This window comes from Cricetulus griseus, unplaced genomic scaffold (genome assembly GCF_003668045.3).
Source record: "Cricetulus griseus strain 17A/GY unplaced genomic scaffold, alternate assembly CriGri-PICRH-1.0 unplaced_scaffold_226, whole genome shotgun sequence".
In the NCBI taxonomy this organism is placed as follows: domain Eukaryota; kingdom Metazoa; phylum Chordata; class Mammalia; order Rodentia; family Cricetidae; genus Cricetulus; species Cricetulus griseus.
This window is the reverse complement of record NW_023276949.1, coordinates 20,949-36,950: the sequence shown is the minus strand read 5'-3', so window position 1 is coordinate 36,950 and position 16,002 is coordinate 20,949. Positions and strand designations below refer to the sequence as shown.

The following is a 16,002-nucleotide window of genomic DNA, read 5'->3' as shown; positions in this document are numbered from 1 at the left end:
CTAAGTCTTTGAAAATTTGGCAGAGGACCGCATCCTTGACGACATCTCTGAGTCATCCCTGGGATCAACTGTAGTGTCAGGGTCAGGATCAACCAGGCTCCCAGGGGCACCTTGCTCTGGCCACACCTGGCTTGCTGGGTCCTCTGGCCCATTCTCATCCTTTTGGGCCTCAGGGCTCTCTGAAGTCGTAGGAAGTGGGGCATGGGCCTGCAGGTCAGTGTGATAGTTACTGGCTACTCTATCACCCTCAGCCCTCTTCTCCATCTTCCTCCGTTTTCTTGTCTCATAAGGCACTCTGGCCCCATGGGTAACTGGGCAGGGCTGGTGAGGCTCTCTGGGTATCTGACTCACATAGCTGATGGCACACCCCTCAAGGTTGAGGGCAGTTTTTTCTACATCTGACGCCCCTAGGACACGCTCCTGCTACTTCTCTTCGCTTCCTCTTCTTGCTCTCTTTGGAGCTCAGTGACTCAGTCTCATCCCCCTGGGCTTCATCCAGGGCTCCCGATTCCTGGGGCTTTGTGCTCAGCAATGAGGGATCCTCAGCTTTTCCACTGCTCCCACTGAGGTCCCTTCCAGATCCATAGGTCTGACCCTGGGTGCCAGCCTCTTGGAAGGGTTTCCCGGAGCCCTCATCCTTATCTGCCTGTCCTGGTACCATCAGTGGCCGTGGTATACCATGAGGTCTGAACCTCTGCAGCTTGTCATGGGGCCCCCAGACAAACTGGCAGCGAGGTCTGAAGTGCTCCCATGCAAAGTACACAAGCTCCCGGCGCTGGTGTCTGCAACGCACGGCGAACATGAAGTAGTCCAGGACACTCTGACGCACGCTGGGCAGTTGGTGCTGTACCAGTGTCTCCTCCAGGAAGAAGCGGACCAGCGGTGCCTGGTAGTGCTCTAAGCCCAGCTCTCCCAGCGACTTGAGGATGCGTGTAATGCGCAGGTTGTTGTGCCTGTGACTGTTGAGGTTCTGGAAGCGTGGCTGGAAGTTCTGTGCACGGCAGACCGCACCAGTGTCCCGGTCCTCAAGTTGGATCCCATAGAAGCCCAGCATGAGTTCATAGGCCCGGACCAGACGCTCTTTGACCTCCTGGGAGCTTTTAAATGCCTCAACCTCCTTGAGTGTGAGGGGCTTGGCATGCTGGTTCACTCCTGGTTCCCTCAGAGGAAACAGCCACTGGATATAGGAGTGATTCTCTTCAAGGACGACATAGTTGTCTTTCCAGTTGTGGAGAATTTCCTCAATGAAAAGACCGTTTGGCTGGAAGCAGATCTCATTTTTGTAGAAGCGCAGGTTAGACATGTCGCCATTGCAGTCTTGATCTGCCAAATCCGGGTAGTGGTGCCGATACCTTCGCATGTCCTGCATAGCTCGCCAGTTTCGGTACCGGGTCTTCCTGGACTGGAACACACCTGGCCCTGGCCCCTTTGCCTTGCTGTTCTTGTCGCCTTTGTCCTCATGGCCTTTATCATCCACCTGGCCGTCTTCAAAGCCTTCCTTGCTCTCGTCCTCCCAGGTGGAATCGTAGTCCGGGTCATCCATTCTCAAGAGGCAGGACCGGCTTTCCATGGAAAGGAAAGGGGAAGAGGAGTACTTGTCTGTAAAAATGGAAAACATGTTGAAAGCCTGTTAGTAACATGTCTAAACTGTGCATGCATTTGGACAGTAACCTGCCAAAGGACATTTGTGGAAGTAAGAAAACAAATGTGTGGACCACGGAAATTATTAAACTCAGTTTCTCAGGCTTAGTGAAAAAGGATTTGACTCTGCCATCTCCTAATCTTCAGAGCCCTTGATTCTAAGGGTTCTGTCTGGAGGAAGAGCAGAGACTGATGCCAGTTTTCTGTATCACCGGCTGGTCTCAAACTCATTGAATGACTAAGGATAACCATGAATTTCTGATCCTCTATCTCACACATGCTGACCAAAGAGACCCAGATCCCTTGAGTGTACATTTTTCATCCCTTTTAGAAGTAAATGAGTACCTTTTGTTGACATTGTGTCTTAAAAGGATAATTATGTTGCATTCTTTCTGGCCATTTTATCCCCCTTCTTCGACTACTTGGAAGACCCTAGTTCTACGTCTGCTCTTGGGACAGGAGAGTAATTCTGTTTTGAAGTTGTGCCCAATTGTTTCTCTATTGAAATCTTTTTAAGCCACATTGGTAATCAGTGTGGCAGTTTCTCATGGAAATGGGAATCAATGTAACTCAAGATGCAACAATTACACTCTTAAGCACAAACGCAAAGGATGCACCACAAGGACCTCTGTTCACCTATGTTCATAGCAGCATTGTTTGCAATAGCCAGAGCCTGGAAGCAACCTAGATGCCCCCAACTGAAGAACTGATAAGGAAAATGTGGGGCATTTACACAAGGGAGCCCTACTTCATTTTAGAAAACAATGACACTGTGAAATTCACAGGCACATGGATGGAACTAGAAGAAACCATACTGAGCCAGGCAACCCAGACACAGAAAGACAAACTGCTATGTACTCACTCATAAGTGGATGTTATATATAAGCCAAATGGTAACCAGCCCTCAGCCCATAACCCCAGAGTAGCCAGAAAACAAGGAAGACCCTAAGAGAGACATACATGGATTGCCTGGCAACCAGAAAAGGACAAGATATCCTACGTAAATTGGGAACATAGGGGGAGAAGGAGGGAGGAGGAGGAGGAGAAGGAGAACAGAGGGATCAGGAAGGTCAAGTTAGAATTACAACAGAGAAGGAGAGCAAGGAAAGAGATACCTTAAGAGAGGGAGTCATTATGGGCTTAACAAGTAACCTGGAACTAGGGAAATTTGCAGGAATCCACAAGGATGACCTCAACTAAGAATCTAAGCAACTGTGGAGAGGCTATCCTAAATGCCCTCCCCTATACTGAGATTGATGACTACCTCAATGCCACCATAGAGACTTCATCCAGTAGCTGATGGAAGCAGAATCAGAGATCTACATCCATGCACTGAGACTAACTCCTGAATTCCACTTGTAGAGAGAGAGGTATGATGAGCAAAGGGGTAAAGATCTAGCTCGGGAAACCCACACAAACAGCCATCCTGATGAAGAGGGACCTCACAGACACCAGACTCACAGTTGACAAACTTGCATAAGACACAACAAGGCCCCCTTAACATGAGTGTCAGCTGGGGAGCTTGGGCATTCCATGGCACCACTGGCATTTTAGCCAGTATTAATCCCTATTGCATGAATGGGATTTTTGAGCCTATTCCCTGTGGAGGGATACTCTCTCAGCCTACATGCATTAGGGAGGGCCTTGGTCCTGTCTAAAATAATGTGACTGACTTTTATGATCCTACAAGTGAGGCCTCACCCTCCATGAGGATTGGATGAGGTGTAGGATTGGGTGATATTCAGGAGAATGGGGAACACAGAGGAAAGGTAACTGAGTTCTGTAGTAAAGTACGATTTTAAATTAAATAAAATACAGAATATAGAACAAATATAGAATAAAAATACAATGTAAAAGAATTCAAAAGATATAAAAAAGAAATATTTCTCACACAACAAGATTTTTCAGTTGGGTGGTAGTTTAGTATATAAAGAATTTTTTTAAAAGAAGTGTAAATGCAAGTATGGCTGACAGTTTGGTGACCCACACAGACACCTTTAAGCCCAGCACCAGAGAGGCAGAGGCAGGAGGATCACTGAGCTGGAAGGCCACTTATGAAATAATGAGTGTTACAGACTAGCTAAGACTACACTGAGAAACCCTGTCTGATAAAGCAACAATAAAAGGAAATAAGTTTTAACTGGCTGGGTGTGTTGCTACATGCCTTCAACCCCAGCCATCAGGAGGCAGAGGCAGCAGAGATCTAGAGGGTCATGCACAACTGATGGGCAATGTACTGTGTATGTTTATCTTAGTGATTGCTAAATAAAATACTATTTGGCCAATGAGACAGGATGTTAGACAGGACTAGGAGTCAAAGAGGATTCTGGGAAATGTAGTAGAGAAGTGATCCAGGCAGGAAGTGACATAGCAAGGAGACTCATATTTAGCAAGAAAACAGGAAGTTTCTTTTTCGCCTGCTCCAGCTGCACATGTGATCCACCCACAAGGAGGGACGCCAATAAGGCTTCCTATAAGATAAGTTTTATAAAATATATAGGTGTATGATAATTGAGACTGAGCTAACAGATGAGAATCCTAGTCATTGGCCAAGCAGCATTGAACCCAATACAAGTTTCTGTGTATTAGGCGGGCGGCTGACCTAAACCTCACACATGGCGATGGGGCCCAGGTAGCTTTTGGCAGAAAGATTTATCCTAACACACAACCTAAATTACATAGTACCAGTACACCCAGGACTATATAGAGTGTCCTGTCCTCTAAAAACCAAACAAGCAAAATGCAACAACTTTATCAATCCGATCAATGAGAATTAAAATTACTTAGAGATATTTTTCTTACTCAGAAATGCCAACATAAATAAAACCAACAACAGATCATGTTGCTGAAGGTGTTGGGGGGGAAAGTGGTTGAGAGAAAAAATGGTACAGCCATCTCACCCACACAATCTAACCAGAAGCCGGAGTCACCAACTTACCCTGGATATCAGCAGGCTCTCCCGTCTTGTACAGAACACTGCTGGTACTGGAAAATCTGTTCCCAGGACCCGGCCTTAAATTCTTTTCATTGCAGGTCCCTCCCACATCCTCCACCCTTTATTCCATCTCCTCCTACAGATCCTCACACTGTAGGGTCCCACACAGTCCACTGCCCCACCCTAGGAAGGATTAGCATAATTGAACAACAACAGCTCCAAGTGGTGAAGAGATAGGGGAGGAATGGATCACTTTTACACTGATTTGGGAGTTCAAAGTGGTAGAGCCATGCCACCACTGCAATCTACGCAGAAGCGTTACAGGCAACTTACCCTGGCTATCAGCAGGCCCTATCGTCTTCCCCAGCTCGCTGCTGCTGTCTGTAGCTCCAGTCCAAGTGCTTGGCCTTAAATATATTTTCTATCTAGCCCCTCCCAGTCCTCCACCTTTTTCCCATCACAAAAAGAGACCCTCACACTAAATCCTTAACTGGCCTTGAACTTTCTTTGTATGTGATGATGACCTATATCAGTTGGAATTCACAAGGAGCCGAATGGCCCACCACACAAGCGATTAGATGCTGAGGAGGTCCCAAACTACCCACTTAACATTACCTCAGCCATTTGAATTTTGTGGTTTGCTAAGGCAAATTATCAATTTATAGCTCACACAGTGCTGTGGTTTGCAGATGTTTTGATGAGCATCTGACAAGATAACATTAAAACAATGAGTCTGGTTTTTTTGTTGTTAGTTTTCAATTTTTTGGCACAGAGTTTTCTTCTTTCTATGGAATCTCATTGAATGCAAACTTGAAGCAATGACACCTCCAGGTGCCAAGAAGTGACTCTTCCCCAGGATGCATTTTAGCAGCTTTGCTATGAATTAATATATATTGGAAAAGTTATGAAGGTTTTCAAACTGGGTTTGGTGGCACCCAACTTTAATCCCAGACTTTGTAGGCCAAGGCAGGTGGATCTCTGAGAGTTTGAGGCAAGCCTAGTGTTCAAAGAGAGTGCCAGAATAGCCATGGATGTTACACAGAGAAAGCCTGTGTGAAGAAACCAAAAAAAAAATTTAGGAACTGAGCTGGGCGTTGGTGGCACACGCCTTTAATCCCAGCACTCAGGAGGCAGAGGCAGGAGGATGTCTTTGAGTTCCAGGCCAGCTTGGTCTCCAGAGCGAGTGCCAGGATAGGCTCCAAAGCTACACAGAGAAACCCTGTCTCAAAAAACCAAAAAAAAAATTAGGAATTTTACTAACCATCCATGGTAATGCATGAATTTCACTGACTCACATAACCATCTCTCCTGCCCCAAAGAATGCAATCTTAGAGACTGCAAAATCTACGCCCAGTATTTGTTTGTTTGTTTTTCATGACAATGTTTTTCTGTTTAGCTTTGGAGCTTGTCCTGTACTCACTCTGTAGACCTGTTAGGCCTTGAACTCATTTAGATCCATATCCCTCTTTGATCTAAGTTCTGGGGTTAAAGGTGTGTCCCACACCACCCAGCCTACTCCCAACATTTTAAAGTGTTGATGTTTTGCAATTCAAAGTAGTAAGATACAGTTTAAATTTTACTCAAAGACCATTTTATTTAATGAAAAATGAGTGGTGTAAAGCTAGTTATGAACACTTCACCATTACGCAGGCATTTAGCAATTCTGCAATCTCAGAGCTCAGGAAGCTGGAAACACATTGCCAGAACTTGGGGCACAGCCAGGGCTGCATTAGAAAAACACTGTATAATTATTTTGTGTATGTCAAAATTTGACCCAGTTTAGTTGGAAAAAGAAAACCCTGAGCTGTGCTGCAATAGCAGTACACCTTTAATCCCAGCACTCAGAAGGCAGAGGCAGGGAGATCTCAGTCAGTTCAAAGCCAACCTAGTCTACCTAGAGTGTCCATCAATAGAGAAACCCTTTCCAAACTACAAAAAGAAAAATGAAACTAAGTGAAAGCAAAGAGAAAGGAAAATACCATGAGGCATCTTTTCTTTTTAATTTTTTCTCTCATATGCATCCTCACTGCAGGGCACCTCCCTCTTCTCCTCCTTTTACCTTCTCCCAACCTCACCTCAATGCCTGAGTAATTCCTTATCTACCTACCTGCAGAAAATACCTGGCTTGCCATGATAACAACCAAACCATGTGGGTGGTGGTGGCACACGCCTTTAATCCCAGCACTCAGGAGGCAGAGGCAGGTGGATCTCTGTGAGTTCAAGACCAGCCTGGTCTATAAGAGCTAGTTCCAGGACAGTCTCCAAAGCCACAGAGAAACGCTGCCTGAAAAAAAAACAACAGACCCAAACCAATCAAACCATGCATTACAAAATTCAATGAGACTAGCCACAAACCCTCTTATCAAGGCAGGATATGTTGGGCCCAAAAGTGGGGTCCATCTTTGGGAGATGCACCCCACTGTGTCACTCACAGGATGCAAGTTTGATGCAAAAGCAAAAGGATTTCATTCAAAGGCTTTGGAGTCTTTCTCTGAGAATAGATCGACCCCCTGGTTTTTTTTTTTTTTGAAACTAGCTTTTTTACATTTATTTTTTGTGCATTGGTCTGAAGGTGTTAGATCTCCTGGAACTGGAGTTATTGACAGTTGTAAGCTGCTATGTGAGTGCTGGGAATTGAACCTGGGTCCTCTGGAAGGTCCTCTGGCTCCTAACCACTGAGCCATCTCTCCAGCCCCTGTTTTTAAGGCAAGCAGTTTTTATATTTTCCTGCTAGGCTGCTAGGCAAGAGTATGACAGCATATTGATTGGTTCTAACATACAGGAACCATTTACTGATTGGTTGGGAATTGAACTTACAATTTTGCCCATGAGGTTTTGGAGTCTTACTTTTGGTTTTTCCATCTGCAAGGCTATGAAACAGCCAGTGGTTTTCGAGGAACAGAGTGAGCCAAAATTATTATTATTTTTTAAAAACATGGGTGGTTATGACTCTCTGGAAAATGGTAACTCACAAAAATTTTTAGAAGCCAGACAGTTATTACAGTTATTGAGTATAACAACACTCCTTAGAGACTAAGTGGTTGAGAAACTGGTTATCATGACCAAATATTCCATATGTCCCCTTTTCCAGAAGTATGTGTATGGACAGGGTGATTTCAATTTCATGTTGGTGGATACCATGCCGGGTTTAAGTTGGAGGGTCCCTCATTCCCCTCTTTTCCTTATGGTATATGAGTTGAATCTTCATATTATTGTGTAGATTAGCTAACCACAGGTTGGTACTGCTGTTTTAACATCATTATCTGTCCTGGACTGATGCAATCTCTTATAGTGTCCAGAAGGCGATTTATTCGAGGTCCAAAGTAAGCAAGAGCATAAGAAAACTTATGGTTCCAAGAATAGTAGAGATGAAAGAGAAATAGAAAAAGTTCCCACAGGCCTTGGCCCATTCCAAGGAAGTGACCCCAACCCTGGGCACATTCTATGGTTTAGACAGGGGCAATCCCCAGGCCCTCTTTGGGTCACACCTGGCTGGTCAACAGACAATCAAGGACTTTCCAGAGTACATTCTGTGTTTAATGGGTCAACTCCCAGGAAATTTTCTTGCTATTCAGAGAGTAATAAGATTAATGACAATCACTGCCTGAAAGTCTGAGGCACACACCTTTAATACCAGCAATCCGAAGGCACAGGCAGGCAGATCTCTGTGAGTATGAGGCTAGCCTGGTCTAAGAGAGCTAGTTCAAGGACAGGCTCCAAAGCTACACAGATAATCCCTGTCTGAAAAAAATAAACAAAATTTATTGACAATCTCTTTTTGGCCTTTTAGTAAAGATCAAGTTTAGTATCTGTTCTTAACAGTCTGAAAATAACTACAGTAATGAATTATTGAAAAATTAACAAAGTGGTGCTTAGTGAGGTAGTGACATAACTCTTTTCCTTTTTTGGGAAATCCTGGCATAAATTCCCAATGCTAGGTGAAATATAAACAGAGGGTAAAATACACTAATTCACAATTGTTTATTACAATCAATACATTAAAAAGAAGCATTCATGGTGGGGTGGCACATACATTTGGTCCCAGGATGGGGGAGGCTGAGGCAAGTGTATCTCTGTGAGTGTGAGGCCAGCTAGGACTACAGAGCAATTCCAGGATGGCCACGACTACACAGAAACTCTCTGTGTGTGTTTACATATTTTTAATTTGTGTATGTGTTCTAGACACACTTATTCTACCACCCACACAGGGAATTAGGAGGGCAACATGTGCATGTTTCCATTTCCCTTCTATCCAGGCTGGCCAGAATACACAGGTTAGGTTCCCATGTTTGGAGGGTAATCCCGTTGTAGCTATGTCATCACCCGGATGCCACATCTTCCAATTATTTTGTATTCTCCCAAAATTTGCCCCACCATTTTGTAGTATCTCAGAGGGTAGAATTTGACATGGGGTTTCTGTAGCTCAGGCAGTTCTCACACTCATTGTATGACTTCTGGTTACTATGAAATTCTGATCCACCTGCCTCACACACACACTGAGTATTGAGACCTATAAACACTGCGTTTGCCTTTAGCAAGGACTCAGCTGCTTCATTTGGGCCCAACATATCCTGCCTTGATAAGAGGGTTTGTGGCTAGTCTCATTGAATTTTGTAATGCATGGTTTGATTGGTTTTGTGGGGGTTGGTTTTTTTTGAGGCAGGGTTTCTCTGTGGCTTAGGAGACTGTCCTGGAACTAGCTCTTGAACTCACAGTGACCCGCCTGCCTCTGCCTCATGAGTGCTGGGAATAAGGCGTACACCAGCACCACCCACATGGTTTGGTTGTTATCATGGCAATCCAGGTATTTTCTGCAGGTAGGTAGATAAGGAATTACTCAGACATTGAGGTGAGGTTGGGAGAAGGTAAAAGGAGGAGAAAAGGGAGGTGCCCTGCAGTGAGGATGCACATGAGAGAAAAAATTAAAAAGAAGGATGCATCATGGTATTTTCCAACTAGGTTGGCTTTGAACTGACTGAGATCTCCCTGCCTCTGCCTCCTGAGTGCTGGGATTAAAGGTGTATGCTATTGCAGCATGGCTCAGGGTTTTCTTTTTCCACCTAAACTGGGTCAAATTTTGACATACACAAAATAATTACACAGTGTTTTTCTAATGCAGCCCTGGCTTTGCCCCAAGTTCTGGTAATTTGTTTTCAGCTTCCTGAGCTCTGAGAATGCAGAATTGCTAAATGCCTGTTTAATGGTGAAGTGTTCATAACTAGCTTTTCACCACTCATCATTTTTCATTAAATAAAATGGTCTTTGAGTAAAATTTAAACTGTATCTTACTACTTTGAATTGCAAAACATCAACACTTTAAAATGTTGGGAGTAGGCTGGGTGGTGGTGGGACACACCTTTAACCCTAGAACTTAGATCAAAGAGTGATATGGATCTAAATGAATTCAAGGCCTAACAGGTCTACAGAGTGAGTACAGGACAAGCTCCAAAGCTAAACAGAAAAACATTGTCATGAAAAACAAACAAACAAATACTGGGCGTAGATTTTGCAGTCTCTAAGATTGCATTCTTTGGGGCTGGAGAGATGGTTATGTGAGTCAGTGAAATTCTTGCATTACCATGGATGGTTAGTTCAATTCCTAATTTTTTTTTTTTTGGTTTTTCGAGACAGGGTTTCTCTGTGTAGCTTTGGAGCCTATCCTGGCACTCGCTCTGGTGATCAAGCTGGCCTGGAACTCACAGAGATCCTCCTGCCTCTGCCTCCTGAGTGCCGGGATTAAAGGCATGTGCCACCAACGCCTGGCTCAGTTCCTATTTTTTGTTTGGTTTCTTCACACAGGCTTTCTCTGTGTAACATCCATGACTATTCTGGGACTCTCTTTGAATACCAGGCTTGCCTCAAACTCTCAGAGATCCACCTGCCTTGGCCTCCAAAGTCTGGGATTAAAGGTGTGTGCCACCAAACCCAGTTTGAAAACCTTCGTAACTTTTCCAATATATATTAATTCATAGCAAAGCTCCTAAAATGCATCCTGGGGAACAGTCACTTCTTAGCACCTGGAGGTGACATTGCTTCAAGTTAGCGTTCAAGGAGATTCCATATAAAGAAGAAAACTCTGTGCCAAAAAATTGAAAACTAACAACAACAACAAAAAAACAGACTCATTGTTTTAATGTTATCTTGTCAGATGCTCATCAAAACATCTGCAAACCATGGCACTGTGTGAGCTGTAAATTGATAATTTGCCTTAGCAAACAACAAAATTCAAATGGTTGAGGTATTGTTAAGTGGGTAGTTTGGGATCGCCTCAGCATCTAATCGCTTGTGTGGTGGGCCATTCGGCTCCTTCTGAATTCCAACTGATATAGGTCATCAGCACAGACAAAGAAAGTTCAAGGCCAGTTAAGGATTTAGTGGGAGGGTCTCTTGGAATGATGGGAAAAAGGTGGAGGATTGGGAGTGGCCTGGATGGAAAATATATTTAAGGCCAGGTCTTCAGACTGGAGCTTCAGAGAGGGCTGCCATCTGGTGAGATGGGAGAGCCTGCTGACAGCCAGGGTAAGTTGGCCTGTAATGGTTCTGGGTGGATTACAGGGGTGGGTTGTCTGTACCACTTTATACTTCCCAGATCAATGTAAAAGTGATCCATTCCTGCCGTAGCTTCACCACCAGGAGCTGTTGTTGGTTCTAGTTTTTGGCATTTCTGAGGAAGGTTCAAATCTTAAAGAATTTTTCATTTGCATTGATGTGGTCATCATAGATGTTGTTTACTTTCTTGAGTATAGGTTACTTTATACAGTCATGGCTGTCCTGGGACTCTCTGAGTAAATCAGGTTGTGCATAAACTTAGAGAAATGCTCCTCTTTCTACCTCCTGAGATCTGGAATTGAAGTCATGTACCTCCACTCCAAGTCAGTTTAATTTTTATCTTATTGTATCCTTTGTCTTGTTTTTGGTTTTATTTATATATTTATTTTGGTTTTTCATCACAAAGTTTCCAAGTAGGTTTGGAAACCCTCCTGGAACTCTCTTTGAAGACCGTGCAGGCCTTGAATTCACAGATTTCTGTCTGACTCTGCCTCTAGAGTGCTGGGATTAAATGCATATGCCAGCACAGCCGAGCTTGTCCTTTGCTATTTAAGGCAGGATTTTTCAGTATAGGTCTGGCTCTTCTGGAACTCTCATTATTTAACAGGCAGCCCTTCAAATCAGAGATCCTATTGCCTCTGACTCCTTAGTACAGGGATTAAAGGTGTGTTTCATCAAGTCCTGTTAGGGATTCTTGTTCATAAATTTCATTTGGCTGCTCTTCCAGAGGTTCTGAGTTCGATTCCCAGCAACCACATAGTTGCTCTCAACCATATATACTGAGATCTGGTCCCTCTTCTGGTGTTCAGGTGTACATGTGGGCAGACCACTGTATACATATAAAATAAACAAATCTTTTTTTAAAAAAAAGCCAGGTGGTGGCTCATGCCTTTAATCACAGCACTGGGGAGACAGAGGCAGGCAAATCTCTGTGAGTGTGAGACCAGGTAGGTCTACAAGAGCTAGTTCCAGGACAGCCTCCAAAGGCACAGAGAAACCCTTTCTCAAAAAACAAAACAAAAAATAAAGCAAGGTGGTGGTGGCTCACGCCTTTAATCCCAGCACTCTGGAGGCAGAGGCAGGCGAATCTCTGTGAGTGTGATACCAGGTAGGTCTACAAGAGCTAGTTCCAGGACAGCCTCCAAAGGCACAGAGAAACCTTGTATTTAAAAACAAAACAAAAAATAAAGCCAGGTGGTGGTGCCTCACACCTTTAATCCCAGCACTCTGGAGGCAGAGGCAGGAGAATCTCTGTGAGTGTGAGACCAGGTAGGTCTACAAGAGCTAGTTCCAGGACAGCATCCAAAGGCACAGAGAAACCCTGTATTTAAAAACAAAACAAAAAATAAAGCCAGGTGGTGGTGGCTCACGCCTTTAATCCCAGCACTCTGGATGCAGAAGCAAGCAAATCTCTGAGTTCAAAGGCAGCTTCTAATGCCACAAAGTAGCCTTACTTAAAAAAAATTATCAATACATCAATCTGTAGAACAGAATTCCACTTCTGTCTCAGGTTCTTTTCAAGAACAGATTTAGAACTCATGTCTTTCAAGTCACCAAAGATGTAGGGGAAAAAGGCCCAGAAAGCAAGCAGAATAAATATAAAATTGGACAGAATGTCATCATGACGTACTCTGTAGAACATATATGGGAAGAAAATACACACTCACTGAATCAGGGTATGATCATCATGCATGAGGTAGATGACCAGAAATTCATGGTCATTCTTAGACATCCAATGAGTTTGAGAGCAGCAGGATGTACATAAATCTGGTGTCAGTCTTTGATTTCCCTGGAGTCTTATCCCTTAGAATCAACAGGTCTGAAGCTTGTGAAATGGCACAAAGTCAATGCCACCTAGCCTGAGAACCTGAGCTCTTTCATGGTCCACATGAAAGAAAAAGAAAACATATATTGTTTTCTCATATCCACAAATATACTTGACAAGATACTGCCCCAATGCATACATGAACAGACATGTAATAACATTTCTCAATATATTACTCATTTTCTAACTCCCTGTCTTTGGCTTTCAGGCCAGGATCTGTCAAAAGGCTGGAGAGGTTCTCTGCCAATGAGCCTCATCTCACCCAGCTTTTTAAAATTTGAACATATACATCCCTTGTATGCTTCAAGGATGATTTCCAGGATTTTTTTTCACTTCACTTCACATCTTTTTTGCACGGGTTACAGAACAAGATAGAGGTCTCTTGGAGTTTTTGTATTCTTGCACTGGGAGTCACATGATCTTTTGAAAACAATCTGACAATTTCCTAGTACTGATTAAGTGCATTTCAGTCCCTAAAAAAAAAGGGATGCCAGATTTGTTCTGAATACCAAATACCTAGGGACAATCTGTGAACAGAAACCCAGATAACAGCAGGGGGCCTGGTTAAATCTATGTAGAGAAGACAGGGAGTACAGAATACTAGGAGAGCTGTAGAGATTCTGGATAGCCCAAGGAGGGAGAGGGAGGTTGGAAATATTTGCAAACAATGAGGTAAGGATCTAAATATCCTTTGACCAGAAGAAGGGGTGCCTATCGGTAGGGAGAAATCCTGGATACCTGTACCACTAACTATGACCAATTGGGGATTCCAGGTCCTGCTTCTCCTCTGGGAGCCCATCCTCTGGAAGAACTTGAAGATCAGCGCTTAGCAGTTATTGAAGACACTTCTCCGGCTGTCCCCCTGCCAAGATCTATGGAGGAAAAATTGGAAAACATGAGGGGAAAAGAAGCTGCTGAAATAGATGAAGAATTTGTTACATTATTAGTGAAAGAAACAGAAGCAAGATTTCCAGATGTAGCCAAAGGATATGTTAAGGAGGTCATTCATTTGAGGGATTACTATGATTTGAATGTACTTTGTAATTTTCTTTTGGAAAACCCTGATTATCCAAAGAGAGAAGAGAGAGTTATTATGTACCCCAGTAGCAGCCTGCTTCCCAGCCAGGATGATGTGAAATTGCCAAAAGTAGACTTTTTTGACTATTTCAAACTGACTCCACTTAACCAGCAATGCTTCATCCAAGCTGCTGACCTCTTGATGGCTGAATTCCAGATGCTCAGCAGCGAAGACATCAACTGGGCCCTACAGGAGCTCAAAGGACACTATGCAATCACCCGAAAGGCCCTTTCTGATGCTGTCAAATTATGGCAGGAACGATCAACTGAAGCCAGTGGAAAACAGAAAAAGAGGAAAGAAATGCATGAAGATTCTTTCATAGATTTCAAATTTCAACAAGGTAACATAAAAATAGAAAAGAGGATGTTCCTTTTGGAAAACAAGCGTCAACACGGTAGATCCTATGACCAGAAAGACCTCCATCCAGCTGTTCAGCAAGAACAAGAATTCTATGAACAGAAAATGAAAGAGATGGCAGAGCGTGAAGACTTTTTGCTTGCCCTGCAGATGAACAGAGAAGAATATCAAAAAGAAGGACAGCTGATTGAGTGTGGATGCTGCTATGGGGAATTTCCATTTGAGGAGCTGACACAGTGTTCTGATGCCCACTTATTCTGCAAAGAGTGTCTCATTAGATATGCCCAAGAGACAGTGTTCGGGTCAGGAAAGTCAGAACTCACCTGCATGGAGGGCAACTGCACATGTTCTTTCCCAACCAGTGAGCTGGAGAAGGTGCTCCCCCAGACCATTCTGTGCAAATACCATGAACGCAGGGCTGAAGAAGACATCACTGCAGCCTGTGCTGATGAGCTGCTCAGATGCCCCTCCTGTAACTTCCCCGCTCTGTTGGACAGGGAGGTGAAGACGTTCAGCTGCCCTAATCCTGGCTGCCAGAAGGAGACCTGTAGGAAATGTCAGGGACTCTGGAAAGAGCATACGGGCCTCACCTGTGAAGAGCTGGCCGAAAAGGATGAAATCAAGTACAGGGCATCAGTTGAAGAAAAAATGACTGCTGCTCTCATTAGAAAATGCCACCAGTGTGGGGCCGGCCTCCTCAAATCCGAAGGCTGCAACCACATGACCTGCCGCTGTGGTGCCCATATGTGCTACCTCTGTCGAGTTTCTATCAATGGCTATGACCACTTCTGCCAGCATCCTCGCTTTCTAGGAGCCTCTTGCCAGGAGTGTTCCAGGTGCTCCCTCTGGACCGACCCCACCGAAGACGATGAAAAGCTGATTGAGGAAATCCAAAAGCAGGCTGCAGAGGAACAAAAAAGGAAGAATGGCGAAACCACATTCAAACGCATCGGGCCCCCACTGGAGAAACCAGCCAGCAAAGTACAGCACGTGGAAGGCCAGCCATGGCCTGTCCCAGAGAACCCGTTCCCACAGATACCACCCTATTTCTTTGTTCTTCCAAATTTCCTCCTACCACATGGGTGGCCCATGTTTAACAACTTACCCATCAATGCACATCCTAGGCCAGCAGCCTACATACCACCCCTGCCCAACTACGGCTTTGGAAACATGCATGTGCCCTTGGATGGTGGTGATGGTGATGATGATGGTAGCGGTAATGACGGTGACGGTGATCATGATAGGAGAGATGATGATGAGGAGGAGGAGGATGGAGATGGTGGTTACCGTGGTGATGGTGATGATGGAGATGGTGGTTACCGTGGTGATGGTGATGATGGAGATGGTGGTTACCGTGGTGATGGTGATGATGGAGATGGTGGTTATGGTGGTGATGGTGATGATAGTGATAATGATGGTGATGGTCATGATGGTGATGATGGTAGAGGTGAGGATGATGATGTTGATGATCTGGTTGAGTGACGATGATGTTGGTGTTAGTTATTGTGTTCATTGATGGTGGTAATGATGATAATGGTGACACAGGAGCTCTGTGTTGGGTCCCCTGAACTGTGATACCAGTTTGAATGACAGTGTCTTGGAAAGATGGGTCACATG

At 44.3% G+C, this 16,002-nt stretch overlaps 2 protein-coding genes across 2 annotated transcripts; one reads left to right on the top strand and one right to left on the bottom strand.

Moving 5' to 3' along the window:
- On the bottom strand, window positions 1–4,603 carry LOC100765718 (opioid growth factor receptor). Its single transcript, XM_027434429.1, is given in 3 exon segments — window positions 1–436; window positions 438–1,599; window positions 4,580–4,603. Coding segments are annotated over 2 exon segments (1,569 nt in total). The 5' UTR covers window positions 1,571–1,599; window positions 4,580–4,603.
- Window positions 4,604–11,005: 6,402 nt separating this feature from the next.
- On the top strand, window positions 11,006–15,748 carry LOC100765983 (E3 ubiquitin-protein ligase RNF216-like; the record flags this gene model as incomplete). Its single annotated transcript, XM_035453772.1, has 2 exons — window positions 11,006–11,095; window positions 13,672–15,748. Coding segments are annotated over exons 1-2 (2,167 nt in total), but the record flags the coding sequence as incomplete, so codon positions are not given.
- Window positions 15,749–16,002: the final 254 nt, after the last annotated feature.